Consider the following 19,213-nt stretch of genomic DNA (forward strand, 5'->3'; position numbering starts at 1 on the left):
CGCTGGCTTCTCGCCAAAGACTGAAACAGCCTCCCGAGTCAGTTGATCTAGAGATCTATTTTCAGTGGCCGGGCCAGGATGGACTCAGCTGTGCTATATCGGTGCCTTTAATACAGCAGCAACCTGCTTTTAAACCTTTGTTTTCAAGACATTCAACCTGTGTGAATAAGTGTAAACGTGCAGTGACCCTGAGGTGCAAAACAAATTAACACAACACAAAAAAAAAGAAAAGCAGATTTTTAATATTTCTGTGACTGAGTATTTGAATCATGCATAGGGAAAAAAAGTAGAGATGGAGTTTATTAGTTTATTTTTCATTATGAGAGTAAAGTCGAAATGCTGAGTTCCTGTTCGAAATGTCACTCACTATCAGGTTTTTTTGCGTAGGAGGTAGATCAAAGGTTTTTTTGACATTTAAAATTAATTTTGAAGTTTTCTTCCCCATGCCTGGCTCTACTACTAAAAAAAATTTTTTTTTTCTTGGCAATTCATTTCAGATTTACATCTTCCTCTCTTTTTTTTCTCTTTTGGCTGGCTAATGTCTGGCTACTCTGTTGTATATTTCAGATCTTACATTGTCCTCTTCACTGCACTGCATTCATTATGGCTGCCACAGTTTTGTTGTGTTTTCTTTACCCTATCTTCCCTCCGTGTTTCACCCAGCGTTGTTGTGTTTTGCACAGTGACAGCTGAGGCAGTTTGGTAGCCTGTCATTATCAACAAAAGAGGACCACACTTCAAAAACCACATATCAAGACCAACAAATTCCCCACGTTAGTGTTGAGATTTGACCACGAGAGATGCTACAGACAATTGTCACCTATTAAACATGTGTCTGGACCTCTGTTAAATGAATTCATCTGTCTAGAAGAACCCCCTGCTGTCTGGAGCCATCCTCCACCTCCACTACTACCACCATCACCATCAACTATGACCATGTTATAATGGTGCTTTAAAAATCTGAAGTGAGGCCTTGAAGCTGTGTCACTAATCCGCTGGACTAAAAGGCGAGAGGCAGATAGTCCCCCACTGGCCTTAATCTTATGTTGGCTTTATATAAACTCACCTCAGATTGAGGCTGATAAGTGGTTACAACATCAGCTCCACTCACAGCGAGGCACTTCTCAGAAAACTGCCTATGTACGTCCTTCCATCTCAGTTTCCAGCATCCGGTTAGCCGAGTTAAAACCAGTCGGTCAATAGCTAATCCTCTCTAAAGAGACTTACTCTGCTGCAGGCCTCACTGGAGATCACATCAGATGTAATGTGCCCCAATGAAAACCTGCTTTTCTGAGTTTATGATCTAAGAGTGCTCTGATATAACTACTGCTGAGAAAATATTCTAACCTCAAGCTCCATTTAGTAGCCTTTGTTCTATTTTTTTAACCCTTTGAAACCTGAGCAAATTGGCTTAAATTCTTCAAAAACATGGGAAGAAGGCAAAAAGCAGCAAAAGTACAAGAAGATTATTATTATGTATTTTTTTAAAAAAAGGACATGCATTATAATGATTCTGTAGTGTATCTGTTTTTTTCCCCAGACATTTTTCCCAAGCTTTTTTAAAAACAATTTTAGGAAATAGACTTATCTCTTGCAGTTTGTGGAACATTTCTTACCAATTTGCTTATTGTCTTTTTTTTCCATGTTTTTTTTCTTTTTTTTTTAGGAAATCGTACTAATTTCCTCAGGGTTTAAAGGTTTAAATACTTGTGAAAGGCATCTAAAGCAGCACAAGAAAAGAGATGTCGCTCCTGGTTTTGAAGGGTTAATAGATGTTCAGGAACTAAACATTCATATTGCGTGATCTTCAGGGCATTCAGAAAGTATTTAGACCTCTTCACCTTCACTCACATTTTGTTATGTTAGATCCCTCTGTTAAAATCATGAAAAAAAAATTCCCCTCATAAAGAGAATTTAGATTTGTGTGTGTGTGTGTGTGTGTGTGTGCAAGTTTGTTAAAAGGAAAAAACAAAAATGTTGCATTGGCAGAAGTACTCGAAACATTGACCCTGTAACTGAAGCACAGGGGCCACAGTTTCTTGATCATCTTTTAGATGTTTCTTTAACCTGATTGGAGGCCACCTGTGGTACGTTGAGTTGATTGGACATGATGTGGAAAAGCTCACACACCTGTCTGTCAGTAACTCACAGCTGACGGTGCATATCACAGCAAGAACAAAGCCATGAGGTGGAAAGAAGTGCCTTCAAAGCGCAGAGACAGGATTGTGTCGATGCCTGAAGAAAGCTACAAAATAAATCCTGCTGCATTGAAGGTTCCCACAAGCACAGTGGCCTGTAATTATTTTTAAATGGAAGATGTTTGGAATAACAAGGATTCTTGTTAGAGCTGACTGCCCGGCCGAACTGAGCAAACAGGGAAGAAGGGCCTTTGTAAAAGAGGTGACTGAGGCCTTGACGTGCACTGTGGCACATCCTCTATGGAGAAACTCCTAGAGGAACAACAAGCACCGCAACGCTCGACCCAATCTGGACTTCATTGTAGAGACGGCCAGACAGACGCCTCCTCAGTGAAAGACACAGAAAAGCTGTTTGGAGTTTGCAAAAAAAAAAAAAAAAAAGACTGAGAAAAACAAGATTCTCTGGTTTGATCAAACCAAGATTAAATTGTTTGGCCTGCGGCACGCAGCAAGTACTGGGGGACTGCTCAGGGTTGAGCGGAAAGCTGAATGGATTGATGTTCTTAATGAAAACCTGGTCCAGAGCTCTTCACACTTCAGACTGGGCCAAAAGTTGTCCCTCTTACAGGAGGATAACCCTGAGCACACAGCCAAGACAACGCAGGAGTGGCTTTGGCACAACTCTGTGAACGTCCTTAAATGACCCGGACTGTCCTGAGCTGAACCACATGAAATGTGTTTGGAGAGACCTGAAAATGTCCACCGACATTCCCCATCAAACCTGACTGAGCTTGAGAGGATCTGCAGAGAACGGCAGAAAACCCCCAAATCCAGGTATGCAAAGCGTGTTGCATCACAGCCAAGAAACTGCTGTAACTGCTGCCAAAGGTGCTTCAGTGTCGTACTGAGTCCGAATAGTTATCCAGTGATATTCAGTTTAAATTTAAAGAGGGGGAAATTGAATTTAACCTGGAGTGACATCACTTTTCTTGTGCTGCTTTCAGATGCATTTCACAACTAATTTAAACCTTTGAATACTGAGCAAAACAGTGTGATTTATTCCAAAAACATGGGGAAAAGGCAAAGAGAAGGAGTGCTTTTTCAAATGTCATTTTTTTGTTGTTGTTGTTGCTGCTGGTGATGGGGTTTTTTTTCATTTTTTTTTATATGACGCGAAAATTCAATTTACAGGTCATTTTCATGTAGTTTGTATTAACTAATAGCAATTTTTTGGGTCATTTCCTCTTTCTATGCTCATTGCCTTCTTCCAGTTTTTTAAAAAGAAATCAAGTAAATGTGCACAGGTTTCATGGAACAATTTGAGCATAAGCTGCAACATAAAATACGAAGTTAAGGTGTCTGAATGCTTTGTGAATGCGCTGAATCAGCACCTTTTGTGGATATTAAAGTCGATCAAGCTAACTTGCTTCCTTTTTCCCTCTGCTGTCCACATCCCCATTAAGTTACTGATATTGCCATATATTCAAAAAGTGCACTGACATTATTGACATCACCATCCTGACCATCTCTCTTATAACCCAGATTCAGCTGAACCAAGAAGAAAACACCTGATAGAAAGCTAAAACAAACTTCCCGTTTTACTAGAAAGCACTCGACATCTCCACTCAAACTCATTTATCATTGTGTAATGGTGAGCTCCTGTTTCATAACAGTTTAAGTATGCATTACACAATTCATGCCGAATACATGAAGACCATCTGCTCAGTCCCAGAACGCACACACATCTAATCCCATTGATCTCAACTGTAAATCCATATAAGTCATAAAAATAATGGAAGAGTTAAGTAACTTTTATACCTTTTAAAGTGGATTGAAAACCTTTTTTCTTTAACCCTTTGAAAACTGTAAGAAATTGGTTTTAAAAAGTACAATAAATTAAATTAGTATTAGATAGTAAAAATTAAATACATTTAAAATAGTAAAAAGTTTTAAAATGAATAAATAAACAAGGAAATGAGCCGGAAAAAGTTTTTTTAAAAAATAACTACGGAAAAATTAAAGTAACCTAAAATGTTATTGTAATTCTGCAACAAAATTTTAAATAAGTAATTATGATAATTATAAATATATATTTTCCCCTATCTGTTTCCTTTTTCCCCCTGGACATTTTCCCCAGCTCTTTTAAAGTAATTTTCTAAATCTACAAACGTCTTGCATTTCATAATTTTTTTTACCAATATGCTCATCACCTATTTTCCCATGTTTTGAAAGAAATCACAAGACTTTACTCAGGGTTCAAGGGTTTAAATACTTGTGAAAGGTATGTGAAAGCAGCACTAGTAAAGTGATGTCACTCCAGGTTTCAAAGGGTTAACTCTTCTGTGTCACTGCCCCAGTTTAATTTACAGTTGAAAAGTAACAAATAACACGTTTTGCCCAAGAATAGAATGGAGTTTTCAGAGCTGGTTACAAATACTACAACAATGAGCAGTAAAGAGTTCATTTCAAATTCATAAAAACAACTGAATGACCAAAAAAAGTCAATAATTCATCATTTGGATTTATTTTAATAAACAACACAAATTCAAACACACCTGAAAACGTACATTCAGTCTCACACACAAAACTCTGACAAAGTGTAGGACAGCGTCTCTACTTGTCCTTCTCTTTCTGCTCCTTCTCTTTCTTGTCTTTCTCGGCTTTGGCCTCTTCGGCTTCGTGCTTCTTGATCAGCTCCTCGACTTCCTTCAACTTCAGCACTTTGATGCAGGTTTTACCGTTCTCGCGGGTCAGAGTGGCGATTTCCACTGAAACAACAAACGCACAGAGACAGGCGGTCAGGAACCAGCTGCTGAAACGCTGAGCTTTTAGTGGTGATGTTTGCCAATTAACATGAACAGCACACACAAATACATCTTTGCATTTTTTTGTCCTTATACAAACTAATGAATGTTAGTCTAATATTTGGTTTCCATCAACTCCTGAGGGAAAACTCTGGCTCTTTGGCAGTTAAAGGCTTAACTATGTCTGTCTACTGTTAATGTTAAGTTGAGGGCCATAAAACCATAACAATGTGCTGAAAGACATGACAAAACCTCTGGGAGAATCTGCAGAGTCTGTGATATTTCTATGTTGGTTTGTCTCAATGAGCCACCACTTTTGAAAAGGGGGCTGTATGAGGTATTTTTCCATAGTCAGCGTATTACATACAGTAGATGGCAGTCAGCACACCCCCGCTACGGAGAAGCAGGCAGGAGTACCGACATGTAGGCTTATCAACATACTGCTGTGGACGCCAGCAGCACCACAACATATGTTGGCCTCACAAAAAAAATCTGTTCTCGTCAAAGCCAATAGACTCCATTGAAAAAAAGAAAAGTTATTTTAGCTCGCTGAACACGAGAGCTGCTGGTCTACCACTGCCTCAAACAGTTAGTTTGTGTTAGTGTAGCTTCAGTGAATCCAAACCAACATTTTCAAATGCTGAAGTGACACAATAACATAAGCAAAACAACTGATTAATGAAGCGGCACACCGGCAGCTTTTGTGTTCAGCGATGTTTAATTACTGCTGCTGTGAATGGAATCTGGCTTTGAAGAGAGAAATATAAAGTTCCCTGTTGGAAATTGTTGTCTGCTGGCAAGGTTAAACACTGAAAGTATTTAAAATATAGCTTACACTTAAACTGATTTGGCTTTTTTAGGTAGTTTAAATACCTTTTACTGCTCTCACATCCACAGCAGTGCATTGCTTATCGGTGTCGGTACTCCTGGCTGCTTCTCCAAACTGGGGATGTGCGAACTGACATCTACATTTTCAAATACACTGACTATCAATACATATCTCAAACCTACCTCACTTCAGAAGATCCAAACAACCCCTTTAACATTGCAGGATTATTTGATCTGTTTTTAAGATGCAAGTTCAGTTTTTAGCTGCTTGTTTGTTGGATGTCTGTGCTGTTTGTGTGGTTGCCTGACTGTAACTGTTTGTTTGCAGATCCCCATCACAAGTATGGCATGAATTTGCTCTTGACAACCTATACTTTTGTTAATATCTGCACATCTAACAACTCAAATCTGCACCTTTCTCTGCAGACAGTTTGCTGACATCCATGGTTTTATTGAGAACTTTAATGGCAAGAGCGAGGGCGGTGGAAAGTGTCATCTCCCCCTCCTTGAAGTCCTGCTTCAGCATGGAAACAGCCGCCTGGGAGTGAGCAACGAAAACAAAGAGAAACAAAGTAAGAATCACTCTGAAACATCATCCCTCTCATTAGTGCTGCAGAATTTCTGTAGGAGGATGTGCAAAAATGTGTCACCCCGTCTGTTTTCAATTATGAAGACAGCATTTAAAAACTTTAGCTTGCTCTCTTCTCTCAGACTTTTACCGGCACCAGATCTCAGATCTGCTCCTGGACGGCTCGCTGTGTGGAGCACAAAGCTAACACTGTCCGGATCAGGTGTGTGTTTCCTCACTGGGGACACCCAAACAAAACATGCATGCACTCAGGGAACCAAACAGGCCTCTTTGCGGACAAGTGTTCCCACAATGCTGTGAGGAGGCTCTGTTACCCACAATGCATTGTGTGCAGCTCTTTGGAGAGCTACTGAGATTAGCAAAGCCACCATGAATCAGGACTTACACAATTAGCTGCCCCCAGAGTCAGCACTAAGTAGGCCATGTCTGTTTATTGTGAGCGTCCGCTCTCCTTTATGGACGCCGAGTTTAAAAACTGTGCAGCGGCGCCCTCCAGTGTCGCTGAGGTGAACAGCAGCTGTGTAATTCCACTGGTTTTGTCTGAATGACTGCGAGACTTACAGCACTGTTGTTCCCTATGCAGGTGGCCTTCCAGCCTCCGTAGTTTCCGCTGGGGTCGCTCTGGTAAAGCTGGAAGCCATAGTGTTTATCCCAGCCCATGTAGAGCAGCGAGACTCCAAACGGTCGCTTTCCTGTGAGAAGAGACACACACATACGGTGTGGTCATAACACTGATTCATCTGAAGTGTCATTCCTAACAATGATTTTTAAAACCAAATACTGTGGAAGTGTAAGGCTTAATGCTTTTTAACCTTTTCTATCTTAATCTGTAAGTACTTTCATATTATGCCAGTCAGAGTTAGGGCTGCACATCATGCAAAAAAATTCTTGCGATTATTTTGGATATTGTGATATGATTTGTAATTTTTGTGGAAATTAATTTTTGCATGTCACTTTCACAAATTTCCGTACAAAGAGAGTACTTGATAATTATTTATGTACAATCCCACTGATCTTAATGTATCATTGTTTTAGAATCTCATATTACAGTATTAAAAGAACAATTTCCTCAAATAATCAAAAAGTAATGATCATGATTCATAATCTTGATCACGTGTAACACAGTTCAGATTTAAGGTAGGGCACTTGACACTTTTGATGTGTGTTGCTTGACAGAAAGGATGTTCCTCTGACAAAACACGTCGTTGATCAACACTTTCCATTCTTATTCTCTCAGTTATGACTATAGGTCATGCTATTTTTGCACTCGCTGCCAGTGAAATTTGACTGCTGCAAAACAAGTTATATCAGGGCCTGCAGGAACAGACTAAGAACTAAATGTACATTTTACATTTATCATTTCAAATGCCGATGCCCGAATACGACCGAGAATCACAGAAATCAGAAAGCCAATGATTAAAAAAAAACAGACAAATGGGAAAAAAATGAACGTGAGAAGATTGACAGATATTCTAACTGAAGACAAAACTACCTTGACCTTTGACCTTCGACCACAAGATTCTAATCAGTTCATTCTTGAGTCCAAATTAATGTTTGTGTGAAATTTAAAGGAAATGTCTCAAGGCATTGTTAGGACATCACATTCACAAGAATGTGCCAGATGTGCATACATAGGGACAGACGGACTACCGGAAAACAAAAAGAGAAAGAGAGAAAGTGTAATTTGGCCACTGTATGCATCATTTTAAGCTCTCATGTGGATGTGAACTCATGCATGTAGGTTAGACAGAAATATGTGGTGCCGCTTTGTACCTCCAAACTGAGTGTAGGCCTGTTTAATGTCACACAAAGCAGTGACCAGCTGCTCGCAGGGGATCGGCTCCTGGTACTGCAGCAGGTACCTACAAACATAGATTGTTTAACTTATATTCATGTTTGTATTTTCTTCCACTAGAGCTGAATGAAGAAGACGGTGTTCCTGAGTGGAGCTTACCTCTGTGCTATAAGCCTCAGCTCATTTGTCAATACGTTGGCATCTGATGTGATTCCCGCCACGCTGCACGCCATGTCTCTGCAAGCAAATGTGAAGATGTAAGACCACTGCAGAAACAGTTTGGTGTACAAAAAGTGCATTGAAAGTCAAAAATGACTTTATGCCCTTTTACAGTTGTAGATCTAAAAACTAGAAACATTTGCACACTGCCAACCAACACCATAATAAAACAAAAAATAAATAAAATAAACTCAAGGCTGGAGCAGAAGTAACTCACTCATTCAGCTTGTAGATTTTCTCTGAGAAAAACACTTCGTCCAGCAGCTTGTGAATGTTCCTCCTCTCAGCTGCCAGCAGCACGCCATCATTGGCTAAAATCCCGAGGCAGGTGCCGGCGTGGCCGATGGCCTCCATGGCATATTCAACCTGATACAGACGCCCTGCAAATGACACACAGAGCTGTCAAGATGACAGATAACTAAAACACAGAAATTAAAAAAATCTAAGATGCATGACCCAGACTTAAACAAGTAAAACTATATACCTGCGTTGACATACTAGGGTAAACTAAAATTAACTCTCATCAGTCCCGCTGTTATAGAGCTCTTACCCTCTGGTGAGAAGATGGTAGTTCTTGAATCATATCGACGGGACTGAAAGCAAACAGAAAACACATGAAAGCAATTTGGAATTTACTTAAGTCAAAGTCAAAGTCTGCATTATTGTCAACTCTGCCATATGTACAGCACATGCAGAGGACTGAAACTGCGTTCCTCTAAGACCAACAGTGCAGCCGGTGAAATACAAACATCTAACAAGTGTAAAAGAGGAAAAAAGAAGGCAGACAGGGCATGCCAAATAAGACATATTTACAAAGGAAACAGTCAATAATAACAACTAACAACTAAAGCACATAGGAGGTTAAAGTGTTAACTTCAAAGTAAAGTCATTAGGATTATTTTGTTGGGACTATTCCAGGGACAATAAGTAAGCCTTCTCTTATAAACCTCTTTCCTGTGTGAGCTGACAGGCTACAGAGATGCTTTGTTTTCAATTCACAGGAAAGACAAAGAAAGAAGCTGAGCAAACTAATGTTACAAACCAACATTTAGAAACCGAGGAAACTCACCATGTTTGGAGACTGCAGTCAAACTTGTCGGCTGTGGGAAACAAATGCAAATTTCATCCAACTGTCTCAATGAAAACACAACAACTTACTGAAGCTACCCGGCAAGATTAACGTTAAGACTTTTCCTACACAATATCTTGTTCATCTGCGGCTGGTTGTGAAAGTGAAAGAGACAAAACCGAGACAGCTAATGTTTGTCCAACCGCTTGATAATTAACGTAACCAACTAAACACTGTCTAAGGTTGATGTTAAACTCTAAATGAGCTCATGTTGTTCGGGTTTTCGACTGAAAAAAGGCTCATCTTTAGCTAAACTGTGATACAAACGGAGATGAATCAACAAAATTTTAGCTAGCAACCGCTGCTGTTGATGCTCCCACACTCTGCAAGCTTGGTCTTTTTTAAAATAAATATTTCACGCACGAACCAAGAAATAAGACGTTAACGTCGAATAAAACGATGTGTGTTACGATCTTGTTTTGTAAATAATGAAAATGCTTACCGCTTAAAGAGCTTTCTGTACGGCGCGTATTGATGACATCACAGAAAGGCGTAGCATCATGCGTCGCATATAATCGACGACAAATAGGCGCGCCTCTTTATTTTTCTTTTCTTTTTTTATTTGTATAAAGCATCAGCACGTGAGAAAATAATAATAGTGCTATATTTTACTTGTGTTAACAGTAGGCTGGTTGTCTCTTTTACCTCGCGACTTCATACAGGACATATTAATTGACTCACAAATAACGTACAGTGAATTTTAAATTCACTGTCATCAATAAACAATTAATAATTAAATGAACAAAATGACAGGATTTGAGTAAAACCTGTCAATTAGCATACATTTCTATCTGACAAGGCTAGATAAATGTATATATTTTTAAATTATACACAACATATAGGCTACTCAACTAATTTCAATAAACCAACAAAAAACACAAACTTTTTTGTGGAAATTTAACATCAACTTTGGTATATATTTTGGTTTGGATTCTGTCCTGCATCTCTTTTATTGGATATGTGCTGGGAATAGTTGCAGTTACGAGCACCATTAATGATTACAGCAAGCAAAACCTTTTTTAATGCTCATGTCTACATGTGAGCATCGTTTTAAGAGAGGTTCAAGTTTTTTTCCACCTCTATCTTCTGGCAACAAAAGCAGCAAATAGCATTTTCATTGCATAGCAATTCATCACACAAAGACAAATTGAACATCAGAGTCCTGTCAGAAAGTTCTCTTTCACTAAAGGTCAGATGTGTAAGATTTAAGGGGCTTTAGTGGCATTTAGTGATGAGGATGGCGGATTGTAACCAGCTGAAACTTCTCAGAGTTAGTTTAGCGTTCTTTGATTATGAGGTTTTCACCAGGAGGCAAGATTATTTGCACAGGTCACTTGCTTTCCAAAACAAAGAGACCTGTGATTTAAACCACTAAAAACACAGAATAAAGCAGTTTCCTGTTTTTAAAAAATCAGTGACACTTTTGTCACGGAGGGCTTCTTAACTAGCCTCCACAGAAATATAAATAGCCCAACCGGAGCCAGTGTTTGGCTTGTCTATTCAAGACTACTGTAGAAACATGGCGGTGCAAAGGCCACACAGACGAGGACCGAGGACCGTCTCCCTATGTAGCTATGAAAAGCTAATTCTAAGGTAAAGAAAATGCAACAGTTCTTATTTTCAGGTGATTATACACTGAAGATAACATACTAATATATTCTATTCAATTTCTGCCAATATATCCCCTGAAATCCTACACACTGGATCTTTAACTGATTTCACAAAATAACAATAATAGTAGTTTTGAATTTTAAGCGCCTATCTTGTAACCAAATGACACCTCACTTAACCCAATGGAAAACAAGGAAAGAACTATGTTAATGAAAAGGCTCGGCTGTGATTCTGTTACAGTGATCCAGGTGAGATGTCACGTGTGTGAATGAGGGTCTCTGCAGTGGAGTCAGGAGATGCTGCTTAAAACTGTTAAATTTGGGATTTGGTGATGTTTCAATTAACCGCAGATTAAAATGGTATTTGACTTAGAATCTAAGTTTCCATTTTGTCTAGTTAGGCAACAACAAAAAATACCACGACCCACGTGGTAGTGGGAGAGAGGATTTTGTATTTGTGTAATTAATCACTTCCACCACTAGGGAGCATCCTTGTGTGGCAAAAATGAGGCCCGTTTCCTCTCACTTCAAACTGGGGTTGCACTCTGTCAGGGAGTGACTTTATAAAACTGACTAGTGAAGAATCCTCTTCAGTGTAAAAGACCTCAAAGCTGCTGAACAGAGTTGATTTATGATCAGTGCAGTATATCGGCTCTTTTGAGTTCCTCTGTAGCTGACCTCTGTCTGGTGATGGTGGTGGTGACTGTGCGTGGTCAGTGTGCTCCTCTCTATCTGTGGATTCTCTCCTGCTGGGTTTTCAGTCATTCTTCTATTTATTCCAGTCAAAATGCTATCGCCTCTGTCGCTCATAATGAATTATTCATAACTGAGTAAAGGTTCAAACCAGTGCTGGGTAAAGCACAGGATTTTTTTTGTTTTTTGTTTGAAACTGAAACGTGTTTTACAAAACACATTCAGCTCATTTTTTTTCAACATCAAGCAGACATGGTGACTCTAATGAAATCAGTGACACATAAACAGTCATCTCTGCTATCAGCCAAGTCTGTCTGCTGAGTTTTTCCAAATACTGCTGAATACAAATTTCCTCAAAATAGAAATTTAAACAGCTGCAATTTCCTGCCAACTGGCATCTGGAGATCATGTGATGAGACCCAGAATAACTACTAAATAGATCTACTTTATATTCATTCTTTGTATTTGAGAGAAATCACGTTAAGAAGCAGACAATAATGAATACATTGGTTAAAAGGCCAGCCAATACAATACAGTGCTGCAGCATTGTTGTTCAGACCTCTTTGTTTCTTGTTCCTCTCAGTTACAGCCGAGCACTGCTACAGCCTGGCAGCTTACCTTGAGATTATCAAAAATAATCACATCCTCACATTGTTCTCAAAGGATTGGCGCAGGAAAGTAGAGAGTTGCAGCTGCAGCACCTCAATAAACAACCCAAAACGCTGTGCTGTTTATTCAGAGATGAGAAGTTTACCATGTTTTGATTTGTTTTGTTGGCTGGCTGTGGAGCTGGCTCACAGATCCTGCTGGATCTTCCTGAAGACAAAGTTTATAGCTCCTTGCCATATTTATCTTTTAAAGGCCTTGGACACAGGTTTCACATTGTTCTCACTGCAGACTATAATTTTTAAACATTTGAATGGTGATGGATGTGAACTATCCATCTCCTCTGGCCTCTAATTGTTTGGTATCACAGAAGGAGGTTATGTTGTTGTATCATTATTTGGCTACCGCTGCTGAAGGCTGGCCTCAAAGGGATTTTTATTGCCCTCGATAAAACTTAACACAGTGGCAAAAGGTGCCCAGCACTCAGATGAAATATAGGCGGCTGCAGTGTGCAGAAACCAATCACTATGTGGAGGATGGCATGGATCCACAGATAAACCAAACATTTGCACACACACATGCTCAGGCAAACTCTCATAACGTTTTACAAACTACCAGATTTATGCAAAGTAAAATATTTAGTGCAACAGAAAGATCCTCAGCTGAATTTTCTTCCCATAAGTCCAAACACATTCTCCTCCCAACTTGTCAAATACTAACATTTCATCAGTGGCCCTCCATGTCAAAATATGACAGGTTAGGTACCCTCCTGCATCAGTTTTGGAAGTTAGGGGCCATCATCTCAATTTAAGCTTGCTACATGCATTGTGTCTTTTCAAAGCACACTCCCGTTTTCACAGGAAATGTATAGTGTCTGCTCATTAAATGCATACAGTCTTTTTCTAAAAAAACTTACAAGGCAGGTATATTGCTGTTTTCCCGTTTGCGCCCTTAGATTTTGCAACAAACTAACCTAATACAACATCCCATGACATAATGTCCTGGCATACGCCACATATGTATCTGACATATGCCACTTGACAACTAGCATGGCATACTACACATACTAGCACACTATGTTGTTACTAAAATAACTCGATTTGTCTCATGGTTTCACATGGGACATGAACAGTGGGCTCCTGGGTTTAAGTCCAGAGTTTGTTTGACCAATCCACCAAATCTCCTGCCCACCTTATGCAGATGTTCTCACACACTCTCTCATACCATGGTGTCATGGTAGCTGCCTGCAGCACCCCATATAGGCTTAGTCCTTTGCAGCAGACCAGGTTCGATGCCGACATGCAGCCCCTTTCTGTGTGTCACCCCCCTCTCTCACACCTTTCCTGTCTCTCTTCGGCTGTACTATCATAGAGGCAAAAATGACCAAATGTTTTTAAAAAAAGAAAAAACAGAAGCTGCTGCCGCCTGGAGCGTATCATACCACAGCTAAGGGTACCTCTGTATGTCTGTGTCTGCCACCAAGGGCCAAGGGCCCATTAGATGTTTATTGTGTGGTGGCAACTTCTAGCGGAAGTAGTAATTATGAGGGAGCAAAGGACGAACTCAGGTGACATAAAGTTAAGAGCAACAAGGTCTGCAAAGAGAGGTCAGCGTGGTGGCCGACACACAACTTTCACCCAAGAGTCCAGTGTTTGTGTCCTGTCTGTCACATAACATACATCATGTTATGTTAGTAAAAAATGATTTATTTTAAGTCAAACCGTGAAGTTTTTTCTAATGATGACTGATAACAGGCTGATTAATGAGCTGATAACAGTGTTCTGAACCTACTACTAGTGTGGATGTAGCAGATCACTTATAACCTATATCTATAGGTCTGATAACCACTGATAACAGCCACACTGACAGCGTCTAAAATGGGTGGTTATTTTCCACATTACCAAGAAAATATCAGGCAAAGTGAATCTACCTTTATTCAAGTTGGATCTATTTTTGTTTTTGGATTCATGATTCACAAAGTCTGCCCAGCTTCATCACGAGACATGATTAGGAAACTGTGACACAAAGCAAAATTAGCTGTGAATGTTGAAATGGTGGGATATCCAAGGAATCACTGCTGGGAACTGAGGCAGGTATCAGACAGTGTGTCATCTCAGGTGGGGGTGAGATTCTGGGAATTTCTCAGTCCTGATATGACATAATATAAATATTACTGGACTGAAATGTTTTATAATATCCATTGGGGACATAGGCAGCTAGAGCAGTTTTTTAAATGGTCTCATAGTTTTAGGTGTAAAATGGCACAATGTATGGAAACCCACACCCACTTGGATGTGTAACAAGTCAGACTGCAACCCAGTCACAGTCCAGTCCAACCCATGACTTGAGGTCTCAATAACACCCCACACTCCACAAAACCACAAAGACAGCCTCTAAAAAGTCTGTATCATTTAATTGTTATTTTACTTTTTGGTACCTGAGCAAATTTAGCTTAAAAAAAACAACAACAAAAGACCACAAGAAGAAGGCAATGAGCAGCAAAAGAACAAATAATTGCAACAAACTAGTAGAAAGTACAAGAAAATTACCAGAAAAGTTGTAAATAGATTTTTTTTAAAAAAGGAGAAAATGGAGATGACCTGGAAAAGGGCTTAAAATAAAATAAATCTGTGACATAATTCTAAATGTGGAATGATGACAATTAACAATAAATAGTGTTTTCCCCTAGCTTTTTAAAAATCTAATAAGTTTCTCATTGCTTTTTTACCCTGTGTTTTAAAAGAAATCGCACTAATTTGCTCAGAGTTCAAAACTTTAAATACTTGTGAAAGGCATCTGAAAGCAGCACAAGAAAAGTAATATCGCTTCAGGTTTCAAATGGTTAATAATTAGGCTTAAGATAATCAGTTTTATCTTCTGCAGAATTCAAATCTTGCCTATGAACAAAACTAACTAAACTCAAAGTCAACATCTCAGAACTTCTCTATTTCTACTGTTTTTAGTTACAGGTTACATAATAATTTCTGCTGAGACGACAAACAAATCCTACATTTTTGGCACATGGATCCTTATTTTAATGTGGAAAAAAAGTCAAAATGTTGCACTTAAAAAATACTAAAAGATGACCCTTTGTTGCTGCTATCTCTGTTTTGAGGATTTTTTTTTTTTTTTTTTTTTTTTTGATCCCGTCTCAGTTTTCTGGTTGACAGGAGAGTCCTGTTGGCCTCCTGGCTATTCTCCCCACCATTTCAACCTTTCCAGTCTATTGTCGCCACAAGCCCACCCTCTGCCCTCAGCTACTGTCTCTGTTATTTTATGAGAAGCTCCTGTCATTTTGGACGCTGTCACTGGCCTGAATGTGCACGCCGAGGGCCCCAATGACACAGGGTAGGATTCCTACTTTCAGGGCCGAAGGGAGGATTTCCTTTTCAAAATTTCTGGCTGGTAAATATGTCACCGAGCTGGAAACCGATCCCATGAAAAACAGGTGGGATGTTTTCAAACCCGCCACAGGAGTGTGTGCGATCTGTTTCTTCCCTCACACACTCTCGAAGGTAAAGAGTGTCAATCCCCTGCCAGCAGAGGTATTGTCTGTCAAGAGTAAGCAGCCCTGGAGCCGTTTATCTGAGATCTGCAGCAAAATCTTCTCTAATTAGATTCACCAAAGATTCTCTGTGTGTGTTATTTCTGTGCACCTCAAAAAGAGTTGAATTTCACTGAACACCCCCACGGTGATAACGAAAATGAAACGAAACTGACCTTTCAACTGACAAATCCATTTTGACAAGAAGGTGTGTTGTGTAAGGGGAGTATTAACTCACCATGAGACTGCAGTCAAACACATCTCATAGAGGAAATAACCTTTTACTGATTCTTAGAATTAAGTCACAGATATAATCCACTATTTCTACAACAACAAAAATCATCAACTTCAAACGCTTATTTCTTACGCACCTCTTAACAAATTCAATTTGAAACCACCAATTACATAATGAATATAGCCCACATCTGCCAATCCTAAACCATCAGTCAATTTGCGTACAGACAGCCAAATATCAGAATCACTCATCTACGTTCATATACTAGCTCACTTGATCAGTAGATCAGAAAAAGCTTCATCCATGTAACCTTCATGTCAACAAAAGTCTACATCTACGCTGGCAGCTGTTGGAGCTTTTCCTTTGAGTTAACTGCTAATGTCAGTATTTGACCCATCCCACATAAAATTAGGAAATATTCAAATAACATCTCTAGAAAACCAAAGGAAAAACATACATCGGAGCTCGGTGATTTCGCCAGTTTGCTCAGGTTTCAAAGAGTTAATACACATATCTCGACACATGTATCGGATAAATAAATGTTCACATTCTGGTTCGTCCATGCATCTGTGTGTGTGTGTGTGTGTGTGTGTGTGTTGGGGAGGGGGTGTCCTCAGTTTTGGCCACACCCCACTCATGTCAGTCATGTGCTGAGTGACAATGTCTGTTATCAAAAGCCAAAATGATGATCGCTTCGTTAAAAAAACCCAAAACTAAATAAAAAAACCCAACAACTAAATAATAATAAAATCCTTATTGGTTTGGCAATTCGCTTGAAAACACTCACTGTTATTTCACACAGGAGGGTCCTTTCAAATCCCACCCACCCATAACACTGTGATATAGCTCCCACCCCACGGCCCTTAACGTGGACGCGCAGCGCGAGTGCACGCGCGGTACGACAGGCAGGCGATTGTAGAAGAAAAAGGAGCAGAGAGGAGGAGGACGACGTGACGGGAGGACTCAAAACCGAAGCTCTCAGGACTACGACACACACAGAAAAGGGAAACAAAAAACTGACTCATATTTACCAGTACATTTGGAGATTTTTGCAGCGGGATACGTGGTGCGGGCTGTTACGCACGACAGCGTTTCCCTGCGGTAAAATCAGTCTGAGTTTTTGGACAGGAGGCGCACGGCTTGCCTGCTCTTCCTCGTCAGAAAAAAAGAGGGTTTTTAACGGGGAGCTTTACGGAGCAGCTGACTGAAGGCACGGTGTAGGAGGTAAGCCCAATTTTCCCAATATTGAAGTCCTCACAGTATCTACATTTTGCTGTCAGTAAAACGGGAGTGGGGAATGTCAAAGCTCCGTTTTGCGGGTTCCTCGCTGTCTGTCAATTTAACATCAGCTGCAGCCTGCTGCTCCCCACTCAAATGCGATCTCAGACCACGTTATCATGTATGTTTGTGGAAGAAATGGATCGACATGGTCAGAATAACCTCCAGCAGCTCTGTACGCACCCAGGACTCCAGCCTCCCCAGCCCCACTCCCTCCCTCCCTCCCTCCTCACCCCTCCATCGCCACCTCTGCTGCCGCCGCCGCCTCGGATAAATATCACGCTGTTTTTCTTACATAATGCGTAAATGTGCAGTTACAGATGTTGCCTTGTATATGCCGGACGCCACATCGGGGCTGCAGTTTGTGCGTGCGGTGTCTGACAGTGCAGCAGTAAACGTGACGCACTAAATGGATGATGAGACTGTAGAGCTCGAGCCCATCCAGAGCTGGTTGGGTTCATTGTCGCAGAGGAGGGTTGGAGCTCTTAATGGTGCTGTAAAGGCTGCAGAGGTGTTTTGTGTCACATTACTTCACACGGTCGTTGAGAGCTGTGACGGACGGTTGTGACATTTTTCGTCATGTGCGAGGCGTTCAGGGCGCTTACATCACACTGCTGCTGCTGCTGCCTGATGGGGCATGGCTGAGGCGTTTTACAGCTGGACACCAGGATGTTCAGCTGCTGTGCACTAACAGTTAAACACTGTGTGTTGCTATGGAGGGAAGTAAATGTTGGTTTGTGTACTGATGTAAAAGCTGCTGTGTGATCTCCTGTTGATCACAACAGACAAACTAATCCATCCCCCTGTCTTAGAGCCTGACTAAAACACGTAAATGTGCATGTCAAGGTTAGAGCTGGATTGCGTAGCCGAGTATTCTGTTGGTCAATGGACAGCAGATCTATTCATTTTTGAGGAAAATTGCCAATTATTCACTGGTTTCAGCTACTCAAAAGGGAATATTTCTGGTTTTCTAAATCTTGAATGATATTAAACTAAATATATTTTGTTTTTTTACTATTTGTGGGACAAAACAATAAATTTGAAGATGCCAGCTTGGGCATTTTGTACAGAAGGGCCCCTCTGTGTTAAGTTTGCATGTTCGCTCCAGTCAGTGTGGGTTTTCTCTGGGTTCTCTGTCTTCCTCCCACAGTCCAAAGACACGCAGGTCAGGTTAACTGGTGACTCTAAATTGGCCGTAGGAGGGAATGTGAGAGTGAAGGGTTGTCTGTCTCTGTGTCAGCCCTGTGACAGTCTGGCGACCTGTCCAGGGTGTGCCCTTCCTCTCTCCCAGTGTCAGCTGGGATAGGCTCTGGCCCTCCGCGACTCTTAACAGGATAAGCGGTCATGGAAAATTAATTAACTTAGGCATTTCTACTGTTTTATGGCAGTTTATTGACCAAACATTGGCATAACTTTGGTTTTAGGAGGTGGGGCAATACACAATAAAATGGGAGGTCTAGAGGTCCACCCCAGGGCTTCTCACACATTCATTTATTTGTGGCGGCCCACCACGATCAAAATAACTTCTGCCACAATTTTTTTTTGTAAGATTATTTTTTTGGGCTTTTGTTATGCCTTTGATTGATAGGACAGACTAAGTGTGGAAGGGGGAGATAGAGAGGGGGTGGCAAGCAGCAAAGGGCAGAGACCAGAATCGAACACACACCCACTCTGGGCACAGATGTAGTTGCAGAACGCCAGGTGCAGTGAAAGTGGAACTTGATTGTCAATCGCGCTGGGTCTTA

At 40.5% G+C, this 19,213-nt stretch overlaps 2 protein-coding genes across 3 annotated transcripts in view; one reads left to right on the forward strand and one right to left on the reverse strand.

Annotated features, from left to right (window-relative positions):
* Nucleotides 1-4,656: 4,656 nt before the first annotated feature.
* psma4 (proteasome 20S subunit alpha 4) lies at nt 4,657-9,919 on the reverse strand. The gene is made up of 9 exons (XM_042496066.1): nt 9,572-9,919; nt 9,443-9,473; nt 8,924-8,966; nt 8,591-8,753; nt 8,314-8,391; nt 8,133-8,221; nt 6,921-7,051; nt 6,185-6,308; nt 4,657-4,906 (listed from the first exon to the last, which is right to left on the reverse strand). Exons 2-9 carry the CDS (start codon nt 9,443-9,445, stop codon nt 4,752-4,754), a joined length of 786 nt encoding a protein of 261 aa, XP_042352000.1. The 5' UTR covers nt 9,446-9,473; nt 9,572-9,919; the 3' UTR covers nt 4,657-4,751.
* Nucleotides 9,920-17,127: 7,208 nt separating this feature from the next.
* The window catches only part of LOC121949825 (unconventional myosin-IXAa-like), a 164,643-nt gene continuing 162,557 nt past the window's right edge, over nt 17,128-19,213 (forward strand). For both annotated transcript variants that reach the window (XM_042495609.1, XM_042495610.1), the window contains exon 1: nt 17,128-17,414. The gene's annotated coding sequence lies outside the window, so the exon portion shown is untranslated. The remainder of the gene's footprint in view (nt 17,415-19,213) is intronic.

The sequence above is a fragment of the Plectropomus leopardus genome, chromosome 11 (genome assembly GCF_008729295.1).
Source record: "Plectropomus leopardus isolate mb chromosome 11, YSFRI_Pleo_2.0, whole genome shotgun sequence".
In the NCBI taxonomy this organism is placed as follows: domain Eukaryota; kingdom Metazoa; phylum Chordata; class Actinopteri; order Perciformes; family Serranidae; genus Plectropomus; species Plectropomus leopardus.

What these genes read in the sequence shown, in the direction of transcription:
- psma4 (XM_042496066.1), bottom strand. An exon ending in TACCATCTTCTCACCAGAGG is followed by an intron (nt 8,754 to 8,923) that starts GTAAGAGCTCTA and finishes TGTCATTTGCAG; the next exon opens with GGCGTCTGTATCAGGTTGAA. An exon ending in CAAACTGTCTGCAGAGAAAG is followed by an intron (nt 4,907 to 6,184) that starts GTGCAGATTTGA and finishes TTGTTGTTTCAG; the next exon opens with TGGAAATCGCCACTCTGACC.